Source organism: Squalius cephalus (genome assembly GCF_949319135.1).
Source record: "Squalius cephalus genome assembly, chromosome: 2".
NCBI lineage: Eukaryota > Metazoa > Chordata > Actinopteri > Cypriniformes > Leuciscidae > Squalius > Squalius cephalus.
Genome location: NC_137123.1, coordinates 58,804,187 through 58,816,382, shown reverse-complemented (window position 1 = coordinate 58,816,382; position 12,196 = coordinate 58,804,187). Strand labels below are relative to the sequence as shown.

The 12,196-nt window shown below is 35.7% G+C and overlaps 1 protein-coding gene across 2 annotated transcripts in view; it reads left to right on the top strand.

Annotated features, from left to right (window-relative positions):
• The window catches only part of hecw2b (HECT, C2 and WW domain containing E3 ubiquitin protein ligase 2b), a 60,334-nt gene extending 52,204 nt beyond the window's left edge, over nt 1–8,130 (top strand). For both annotated transcript variants that reach the window (XM_079856448.1, XM_079856449.1), the window contains 9 exons: nt 38–151; nt 373–525; nt 697–795; nt 1,524–1,653; nt 1,734–1,880; nt 3,816–3,930; nt 4,154–4,239; nt 4,334–4,446; nt 5,411–8,130. In XM_079856448.1, coding sequence (XP_079712574.1) covers nt 38–151; nt 373–525; nt 697–795; nt 1,524–1,653; nt 1,734–1,880; nt 3,816–3,930; nt 4,154–4,239; nt 4,334–4,446; nt 5,411–5,522 — 1,069 coding nt within the window. In that variant the 3' untranslated portion in view covers nt 5,523–8,130. The remainder of the gene's footprint in view (nt 1–37; nt 152–372; nt 526–696; nt 796–1,523; nt 1,654–1,733; nt 1,881–3,815; nt 3,931–4,153; nt 4,240–4,333; nt 4,447–5,410) is intronic.
• The last annotated feature ends 4,066 nt before the right edge of the window (nt 8,131–12,196 follow it).

The window sequence follows — 12,196 nt, the reverse complement described above, 5'->3', positions numbered from 1 at the left end:
ACATTCTCACACTCATGCTAACCTGTGCTTGTTTTAGGTTGATAATCCGCAGAGATCATCTACTGGAGGACGCCTTCAATCAGATCATGTGTTACTCGCGCAAAGATCTACAGAGAAGTAAACTCTACGTCAGCTTTGTTGGAGAAGAGGGGTCAGTGTTACCACTTTGTTTTAAAGATAACCAGACTTTACACTACATGACATGTATTAATATATATCATTGTTATTGTAAAAAATCTATTTGACCAAATAATCCAATATACCACAGTATGATTTATTGAAGCAGAAGTTAAAGTCTGTTGTTGTATACACACATATATAGATTTTTTCATTGATTCTCAACACGTTTGTTTATGTTTTGCTCCCGTTCAGACTGGACTACAGTGGCCCATCACGAGAGTTTTTCTTTCTGGTGTCACGGGAGCTTTTTAACCCATACTACGGCCTGTTTGAGTATTCAGCCAATGACACCTACACCGTCCAGATCAGCCCCATGTCTGCCTTCGTCGACAACCATCATGAGTGGTGAGTGCACATTTGACAGTTTCATGGCACATGTGAAGCTTCACTGCACATCCAATATTGAAACCAATATTTAGAATGTACTTGGCTCGGTCTGTGCCTACAAGATGACTTTTGATAGACCAAACTAACAGAAATATATCCCGATGTTTTTTAAACACGTTCTGTTGTCAGGTTTCGGTTTAGTGGGCGTATTCTGGGTCTCGCTCTTATCCATCAGTACCTGCTGGATGCCTTCTTCACGCGACCCTTCTACAAAGGTCTACTGCGAATGTGAGTGGCAAAGCACATTTCTGATATGTTTTTTGGTAAATATTTTAGGAAATAGAAAATAGTAAAAATCCCCCAAAATCTGGTTAAAATTGAATAAAAACGTCTATTATTTTGCTATAAATAACATCTCATGAGTATTTGTAAATTGAAAAAGTACTAACAAAAATAAAAATATAAAAAATGGCCCTTCACACAAAAAAAAAAATATATATGTATATATGTTTGTATGTATGTATGTATGTATGTGTATATATATATGTGTGTGTATTCATTTAAAAAAATGTACTTTATAATCATTTCCTATAAAACATTTTGCATCAAGTTTTGCCATAAACTACTTCTATTCAAATATTTTTTTATCAATATATATATATTTATTTTTTATTAGTAATTAATGTTGTTATATATATATATATATATATATATATATATATATATATATTATATGTGTGTATATATATATATATATATATGTATGTATGTATGTATGTATGTATGTATGTGTGTATGTGTGTGTGTGTGTGTGTGTGTGTGTGTGTGTGTATATATATATATATATATATATATATATATATATAGTAGTAATAGGATTCAGGATTCAAATTTGAACATAAATTGGAAATTTCTTTAATAAATGTACTTGTGCTTAACCTAGACTTATGATTACTTCTGTGCGATTACATAAATCACGACCATGATTTCATGTTTGTTGATATCTGTGTATGCAGTCCGTGTGATCTGAGTGATCTGGAGTATCTTGATGAGGAGTTTCATCAGAGTCTTCAGTGGATGAAGGACAATGACATAGAGGACATGCTGGACCTGACCTTCACCGTCAACGAGGAGGTGTTCGGACAGGTCAGTGTGTGACTAGAAACTGTTGTTTGTGTGCACAACCTCTCGCCATTGTCTCACAGAAGCATGTGTGTGTGTGTTAGATCACAGAGCGTGAGCTGAAGACTGGCGGTGCCAATATCCCTGTGTCAGAGAAGAATAAGAAGGAGTACATTGAGCGCATGGTGAAGTGGCGTATAGAGCGTGGTGTCGTCCAGCAGACGGAGAGTCTCGTGCGAGGATTTTATGAGGTACTGGAATCGAATCAACACTCCAGATGCTTTCCCTCACTGATCGTTATTTAAGATCATGACATAAACATGCCACTTCTGCCATGTAGAGTTGCCCTGAGATTTTCCAGAATGCGCTTTTATTGAATTTCTGTTTCATAGAAATGAGTCATTGTACAATTTTGGTTGCAAATGCTTTCGCTCACTTAAATATAGCAAGAAGTCTTGATAGTACATTACCGTTCAGTAGTTTGGGGTCAGTAAAAAAATATTTAGTTTAAATAAATGAATGCTTTTATTCAGCATTAATTTGATCAAGTGTAACAGTGAAGACTTACATTGTTACAAAAAGGTTCAAATTGTTGTTTTTAATTTTGTATTCATCAAAAAATCCTGACTTTTTTTAATCAAGGTTTCCTCAAAAATATATCTGCATTTAACATTATAATAGAAAATGCTTCTTGAGCAGCATATCAGCATATTACAATGAATCCTGAAGGGTCATGTGACACTGAAGACTGGAGGAATGATAATGGAAGAAATTACATTTTAAGATATATTAAAATATAAATTATTAAAATTAAAATTGTTATTTTAATATTGTAATAATATTTCACAATATTACTGGTTTTACTGTATTATTAACCAAATAAATGCAGCTTTGGTGAGCATGAAAGCCATAATTCAAAAACATTTATAAAAAATAAAAAAATCTTACCGACCCCAAACTTTTGAGCAGTAGTGTATTGAAGAAATACTATAAAATTCACATATTTCATAAAATTACATATTATGTCACTCTTTCTTTAACATAATTGGCAATATGTCAAGAGATAAATTTATATAAATATTGTTAGTTAATTATATAAAATTTGACAATATGTTAAAAAGTTAAATGTATTAAATATTGTTAGTTAATGTTATTTAATAATGCTATATTTAAAAATGATAATTAATATTAAATAAACTATTATATACTATTTTAATATAAGTAGTGTTACGACTACATTAAATATCGATGCTAAAGGTTATAGTCATGACCACATCATATCCACATATTATGTCATAATATTAATATAATATTAAAAACCTTGTGCTTTTTAAATGGTCAATTTTAAATGTCAGTGTTGTTAGTCAAATGATGTTAGCTTTTCATTCATTTCTTCAGTTAGCCTAGTCATTATATGATTATAATGCCTGCTCCCATTATGAAAATCAAGGTACAGGTACAGAAATATATTTTTTTCTGTGGAACATGAAAAAGTCATTTTAAAAGACTTATTTTTCTCTCTTAATTCTAAAATTCATCAGTTCTGCCGTTACTGGTTTTTGTTACCTCAAATTAGAACAAGTCAGCCAATGAGGAATGAAAATTTATTTTTAAAATCCTAAATTATTTAGTGTGTCCTTGAATGAAATGAGAAAGAAGATGAATTAATTAATATAGCTCAGTAGGTTTAATGTATGATTGATGAGTTTCATCTCTGAATCTTCAGGTGCAACTGTACAATGACCCATTTACTCTAGTCTTAATGCCCCATCACACCAAGAATGATAACTATAACAGTAACTATATTAGCATCCACATCAGATATCATTCTGTTTATTCTAAGTTTAGTCATAATGCTCAAGCTCTTTAAAGCAGGATGGATTCTGATTGGCTGTCAACATTTTTATCATTTATCAGCTGGAAAAAAACATTCTGAAAGTGATTCAAGCGATATTGCTTCACTGTGCCGTTATCATTATAGTTCTATAGTTATGGTTATAGATTCTGCTATTCTTTTATATTTAGAAGGATTTTTAGAACTATATTTTTATAGCTATCGTCCTCTGTGTGAACAGGCCTTTGCCCAATGCCAGTGTTTCAGCAGATCTAGAACTTCACGTCATATTTGATAAAGCAGATGTGCAGCAGATGTTTCGTGATCTGTATGACCGATGTGACTGATGCAGGTTGTGGACGCGCGGCTGGTGTCGGTGTTCGATGCGCGCGAGCTGGAGCTGGTGATCGCAGGAACCGCAGAGATTGATCTGGGAGACTGGAGGAACAACACCGAGTACAGAGGAGGTAACAACACGCTGACAGGTTCACTACAGCAGTAATAAATGATGAGTGTATTTATGATGTGTCCAAAACTGGGGGGAAACATTGGAAGATCATGGTGTGTGAAGTTTCTGATTTATGGGTGAAATTTAATCCGCATGGTAGACTGTGGGCTTTCACGGTGTTTGTCATCCACACAGGTCACATTTTGAGTTTATTGGAACAAGTTTATTGGTTTTTCCTCCAGGTTACCATGACAACCACATCGTGATTCGCTGGTTCTGGGCGGCAGTGGAGCGATTCAACAATGAGCAGAGACTCAGATTGCTCCAGGTGAGTGTTGGAAGAGAAATGTGAGCTCTTTTTATAAGACGGTGTACAATTGTGTGTACTCAGACCCGTGGCTGAAATGTCTCTGTTGTCTCAGTTCGTGACCGGGACGTCCAGTATCCCGTACGAAGGCTTTGCCTCCCTCAGGGGCAGCAACGGACCTCGACGCTTCTGTGTAGAGAAATGGGGGAAAATCACATCTCTGCCCAGGTGATGTCTCTTTCTGCCTCTCGACACAAGATCCTGTATATGAAAGTTTGAGATACATTTCAGAAGTCTTTAAGACCCCATGAAATCAGATCTAGTCCGTCTGTCAGTTTAAAGGCCGTCTATAAACTCATTAAACTTTGCTAAATTAATTTAACTTCAGTCATCATCGTAATGCATTTCATTATGTATTATGCCCACTATAAAAAAAAAATAAATGCAATAATTAAATCAAATTAATTTAAGATATATTTAGTGGTATTTTTTTATAAATATATAGTGTTATATACATGGTAAATATGTATAATAAAATATAACCAATAAATATGGTTTGGGATCAGTAAGATTTTTTAAATATTTTTGAAAGAAGTCTTCCAAGGCAGCATTTATTGAATCAAAAATACAGTAAAAACAGTAATATTGTAAAATATTATTACGATTTAAAAGAACTGTTTTCTATTTGAATATATCTTAAAATTTGATTTATTCCTGTAATCAAAGCTGAATTTTCAGCATCATTACTCCAGTCTTCAGTTGTCACATGATCCTTCAGAAATCATTCTCATATGCTGATCACTGAACAAAATCTTTGATGTATTTCAGAAAAACAATAAATAAAAGCCTGATGTGTCCAATGTTATCTATGAAACTCAAAACAAATTATTAAGCTTCTACTAAAATTAAATATAAATATTTTTTTGTTAAATCCGTCTAACATTAATTGCCAATTCAAAGCAAAAATTTCGGTTAGAATTGTTTTAGAGTTTACAATTCCCAACAATCTACCCGGAAAAATCAACGTTAGTGGATGAAGTACAATAATGGCACAGTTTTGTTTGTTTTTTGCCACGGATGTCATTGCTAAAGTGATCCACAAGATGGCACAATCTGGCAATTCATAAAATGTGTGTGGATGGAAATGTATATATGGTCAGAAAACGAAAGGTGTCTTTATTTGTCTTTGTAGGGCTCACACATGTTTCAATCGTCTGGATCTCCCCCCGTATCCCTCCTTCTCCATGCTGTACGAGAAGATGCTGACGGCAGTGGAGGAGACCAGCACTTTCGGTTTGGAGTGAATGTTGACCTTTGCACTTTGAGCTGATCAAATACATTTCCTCAACACGTCTAGAAGAGCAAAGGAAGTAACCATTTAAACAGACACCAGAAGCACTTAGACGTATATTTTGTACACCGTATCACTTAAACTCACTTCCTCGGAAATGAGCCGAACAGAACAGAAAACAACCAATCACATGTTCTCTGAGTGTTTCTCAGACGCAAACGTGATTATTTCCGTCTGTTGGCTCTGGATGCATTGAGAAGGAGGACGACGTGACCAGCCAAAATGCAAAGCTGAGTTACTTCCTAGCGGATTAAAATGAGGAACAAAACAAACCCAAAGGACTTTGATATTCTCACTCTTTTTATCTGTAAAGAGACTTTTTACGAAGCATCACAATGCAGCGTAAATGAACAAATGTTGTGTTGTGAGCTTTTTCAGACGTCTCAGATCGCCTCAAGCACTATCACGCACAACAGCGCCGCCTTGTATATTCAATCGAAATGCGCGTTCTCTCTTCTTTTCGTCACATTTATACACGAGTCCGTCTCATGTGTTTTCTGTCCAGCTGTCATGTCAGATTTGTGACACTTTTGAATGAATCTGGTTGTGCATATACTTTTACACGCGACGTTTTCAAAGGGCATGTTACACTAAAGTGCACTATCAGACGCACTACATCATCATGAATGTGAGCACTAAGTGCAAATGATAAAAAATGACCTTATAATCCAACCCTGGCCTTTCTGTTGTCCTCAGATTTATTTCTGATGACCTTTTGAAAGAAAATGGCCACATATACCCACTAAATAAGTCAACGTGAAATTAAAACGGACCCTGTTTGCATTATGATCCAAACTATTTCAAAATGGCTTATTTATTATTTTTTTCACATCCTCATATAGAGGACTTGAATGTTTGCTGATGTGAGCTTTCTCCCCCCCCCCCCCCTTTTCCCTTTTTTTTACTCTGTTCTCAAGTCTGACCGTGTTTTCTTGTATGATTTGAAACTGGATTATCAAGCCCACAAAAAAAAAAAAAAAACCCATATCAATACATTCCAGACCTTTCCGTTCGCGTTAACTCAACCCAGCCTTTTATGAAACACTGCCGTGGCTGAGGAACGCTGGATTGTACTCTAGTTCTGAATGTTTTGTATAACCTGAATTTTGTGTGAGAAATTAATATCGCTTCCAGGGAAAACTAGTGTAGTTGAAACTGCCATGGGGCTTTATGAGGTCCATCAAATTTTGGAATAGCAACAGAAGAAAAATACAAGCATATCCTCTTTGTCGACTCTATTTTGGCTGGCTGGGTCATTAATACAAACCAGATAGATCTTTGTTTTTTTGTATTAAGGCTTTTGCATTGCCGTGCTGATATTTGTGCTGAATGTACCAAAGGTTTAGGGCTGCCGTAGACTGTCCCAACCACTCTTTTGTCCGTGTTTTATTTGATTGAAAAAAAGAGAAAATGTATTTAAAACAATATTAAAAGGCATATCTTTTTAATCACCCAATTTTTCCTCCCAATTTAACTTTTTAGATAGAGTAGTTTTTTCACAATGCTGTTTTACACTGGCTGTTTAAAATCTAAATATAAAAGAGTCCACATTTATGCTTTTTGCTTTATGCTTTTTGCTTATATGCTTTATCTTCATACAACAAGAAGATGAAAATGCATTGCTGATGCAGATGTCTAATATGTATGGTTTATCAGGCGATTTAATGGAATAGTTAAGCCAAAAGTCTTTTAAAATAAGTCTTTTATTCACCCTCATGTCTTTCCAAACCTGTATGTCGTTTTTTGTGCGGAATAGCAAAGTGATTTCGCACATTGTTCAGGCCGCTATTCTCCATAGAGTGAACGTTATTGAAGCCTGGGAATGTAGAAAAGTCCAGCGAACGTCATGTGGATTAAGACTTGAGGGTGAGTAAATGATTTTTCAGCGAACTGTTCCCTTAAGGGTGTTCACACTTGTAGTTCGGTTCTATTGGTTTGTTTTGGTCATTTTAACACTGAACCTAAAGGTTCAAAACGAAAGGCATAAGGATAACGTCACAACATGATTAAACAGCTTTTATGATGTTAAGATCCAAAGCAATGCTGTGTGCTGGGATAATACGTTCGTTGAATGTGTCATAGTGCTATTTTAGTGGTCAAAACGGTGCCAGGAAGATCTGCTGTGAGGAGACACGGTTCTGATGCCTGTACTGAACTGTGATGGGCAACATAGATCACATGATGAGGAAAAAACGGGTATCCTCGAGCATTCTGTCCTTTTTAGGGTTGCATGTCTTTGGTCCGCACGGCAGTGTTCACACATTTATACAAATGAATCGCATTAGCAGAGCAATCGCACCAGAGTTTGTTTTAATCCAACCAATTCTGCCAAGTGTGAACACTCCCCTGCCTTTCTAAAGACCAGAGGCTTCAGACCGAGATCTGCTGGTGTTCATTACAAGAAAGCTGCTGCTGCTTTTGACTTTCTGTACAACTTCAGTTTTGCACCGTTCACTTGCTCTGAAATGGGTGACTGTTGATTGGATAACAGCTTTCAGAGCTCCACATGGGTTTCTCTGTTTTGTTTCAGCAAAGATGATTGTATAAAGCTGTTTGTCTCACGGAAAATGACTCAGAGTCTTCATTTCATATTTCGGTGGGCTATTTCTCTTTGTTGTTTTGCATTTTGAGTGCATATTCAGTAATATTTTCAGTAAAATGCAATCATTTTAGTCGAACTGAAACCAAAGCATAAACCATATAGAAATGTCATGCCTTTTATTTACATGCATTTTATTTTATTTATTAATTTGGAAAATTCTGTCAGCCTTTTCCTAGCTAAGATGACATTTATATGTAAGGTAAAACAACAGTGTGGAGAAAATGGCTCAGTTGGTCCCAAAAGAATGCTTCAAAAATATAATAATATAAATACAATAAAGCAACAGGCAATTGTGAGAAAAGGAGAATTTCAAAGTTTTGTTATCCAAGTTTTTGAATCAGATAATTAATGACATGTTTGTTTTCTGTGAACATGAGCCTATACAATGAATCAACAATAGACCATTTAAATATTAAATATGGTACTTGCATCTGCATTATGGTCTATGATAAATAGTTGTAACTTGTTTCCATTTATAGAGCTTTTCTTGCAGAAAGGCAAACTGGAATTAAACACATGCTAAAATATTTATGAAAACAAAACAAAATTTAAAAGTAAATGCAGAATGAACCTTATTCTTTCAGATCTATAATCAGTTTAAAGAAACTAAAATTCATAACACATCTCTCAAAATAATGCATGCATGTCTGTTTGTGAACAGCAGATGGCAGACCACATTTACGGTTTACTTTCAGAGGCTCTCCCACCAAAACATCATTAGAGACTGTCAAATGTCCATCTAATCTGATATGTTTATAAACCTCTGAATCTTATGGAGAGACCTCAGAACCGTGTTATAATACACGGCACAATAATGTCAGATTTCAGTCAGTCTGACAATATGGCAGTCAGTTAGAAGAATGAAAATAGATGCTAATTATCGCCTTCCACTGTAAAGCGCACACATCCACATCTGGGAGAGATGCTCGTCTTTGCTGCATGAACGAGTGTGTTGATGCGGGGTGCAAGAAAGAAATCACACAGGCCTTGATTGCCGGTTGTGTGAACTCCAGGCCCACCGCCTCTGTTCAATGAGGCAGTATTTTCAGGGTCCCTTAGAAACCTATTTCAGCTGTTTTATCTGTTCAGTAGTGCTTTGCTGACACTACCCATAAACCCTTGTGCTTTTAGTGTGACATGGACCATGCACTGTTTGTGTGTGTGTGTGTCGGGCCTGGTAAACCCTACATTATGGGGCCAAAATATCCCCACAAAGATGGCGATATCTGAAATCCTTGTCCTTTCCGGGACATTTTTTGTTCCCCATGAGGAAAACAGCTTATAAATCATACTAAGTTATGTTTTTTGATGTAAAACGTAAAAATGCATAAAGTTTTCTATGATGGGTAGGGGTAGGGTTAGCGCAAGGAGACAGAATATACAGTTTGTACAGTATAAAAATGGTCTAGTCCCCATAAAACATGAAAAAACAATGTGTGTGTGTGTGTGTAAAGTGAGTGGGGGTGACCCTGCTGTAACAGCTGGTGTGTAGGCTCCCATGGGATGTGATAAACTCATCCGATATATAATAATAAATCAGGAAGGTTACTCTTTTCTTTTCTTTTTTTACAATTTTTTACAAAATATTAAATGCAAAATAGTAAATGCAATCACTGATATTGATGCATCAGATGTATGAGCAACAATTCACAATAATGGACAATTTTTTTGACTTGTCATTCCGCGCACTTCAATATCTCACAAATGTGCACATACAGATGCGCATGCACAGACACACGGACATATTGAGTTATTGACCTTGAGGGAGTAAAAAAGCTCATAGTGCCTTTGAAAGATTCCCTGCGAATCATTTTGGTCACGAGAAGAATGTGCATATGGCATCTTCCCCTGGGTTGAGGAAATGAGAAATCGAGTTATTGAAAATCAAGATATTGCAGAGGATCAAATGTATATTTAAAAAAATCAGCCCATTGAAAACCCTAAATTGTTCAACTTCAGCTCAAAGTGCAAATTTCTTTTTAAATAGGCCTACCTATGCTGGTTAAAGTCAAACTAGATCTTATCATACTGTATTAACATTAAATGACCAGAAGGTACTGTGGTATTACTATAGCCTATTTATGGATGCCTTGCAAATGAGTACAATGGCAGTATCAAATACTATACTGTTGCTAAAGCCTACCGTAATACTATGGCACTAAAATTCTATGTAGCCTACTATGAGTATTTTCTCCAAAGAATAGCCTACATGGTGGTATACTGTGGTACATGTTCAAAAAACGGTGGTAGTACCATGGTACAGTAGTATACAAGTGACAATGTATCATGGTAATACTAGCCAACATAAAAAAAAAAAAAAAAAAATAGCAATCTTATTAAAGAGAGTGCAAAGAACATCAGCGAGAAAAGTAGCTCCTTTTTTTTTTTAACCACTAGAGGGCCTTACATTGTTTAGCTGTAGGTATCTTATATACCTAGTACATGTATCAAATACCATAGTATTAAATGTGGTAACTAATACATTACAAAAAAAAAAAGCAGCCTACCAAGAAGCTCCATAGTATTTTGGATATGTAGACTACTATTGTTAAACATTATTTTAGTACCATGCCTAGCACAGTATCTGACACCATCACAGCTACCATGATACCTTTTGAGTGTTTGTAAGGGGAATACCATGTTTGTTTTTACAGTTACCATGGTAATGCCACTGTTTGAAGTATGTAAATGCAATAGTAGGCTACAGTGTGACTGCTTTTGCTAAGTAACATGATCTTGTATTAACAACTAATAACATTTTATTTAACCAGTCAGATTTTAGGATTAAGATTATAGTTAAGGTTTATTTTAGGGCTTCAATAACATTCTTAACTTGATAATTCCTTTCAGTTTTAATAGTAGCTCATGCTTGTGGTTGCTTAAAGGGATAGTTCATCCAAATGGAAAATTCTGTCATTATTTACTCACTCTTATGTTGTTCCATATCCAAACCAAACACAAAAGATATTTTGAAGAATGTTGGTAACCAGACAGTTGACGGTAGCCATCGACTAAGTATTTTCTACTCCATTTAACAATGGAAGTCGATGGCTACCGTCAACTGTCTGGAGGTTTGGAACAACGTTCACATTAACTATGGAAGTCGATGGCTACACTCTCAGAAAAAAAAGGTACAAAAGCTGTCACTGTAGCGGGACTTTTTCAAAAGGTACACCTTTGTACCTAAAGAGTGCATATTAGTCCCTCAAAGGTACATATTGGTACCAAAAGTGTACATATTAGTTCCAAAAGTGTACATATTAGTACCTAAATGGTACATATTAGAACCCTTTGAAGGGTACTGTCCCAGGGACAGCTTTTGTACCTTTTTTTTCTGAGAGTGTACCGTCAACTGTCTGGAGGTTTGTAACAACGTTAACATTAACTATGGAAGTCGATGGCTACCGTCAACTGTCTGGAGGTTTGGAACAACATTAACATTAACTATGGAAGTCGATGGCTACACTCTCAGAAAAAAAGGTACAAAAGCTGTCACTGTAGCGGGACTTTTTCAAAAGGTACACCTTTGTACCTAAAGAGTGCATATTAGTCCCTCAAAGGTATACATATTGGTACCAAAAGTGTACATATTAGTTCCAAAAGTGTACATATTAGTACCTAAATGGTACATATTAGAACCCTTTTGAAGGGTACTGTCCCAGGGACAGCTTTTGTACCTTTTTTTTCTGAGAGTGTACCGTCAACTGTCTGGAGGTTTGTAACAACGTTAACATTAACTATGGAAGTCGATGGCTACCGTCAACTGTCTGGAGGTTCGTTTGGAACAACATAAAGGTGAGTAAATGATGACAGAATTTTCATCTCTTTAACGTGGTGCTCCAGAACCAACAAAATATCTCGAATCGTTCTCCTTGCCAATATCACTTTTCACAGTGGTGACGATAAACGCCTTGAATCTTGAATATTCCTTGTCACTCCTTCCCAAATAGATGTTGCATGCTTACATATCTATTCAGTCATGAGATTTATCTTGACATGGATAAACGTTTCTCTGAAAAATACCC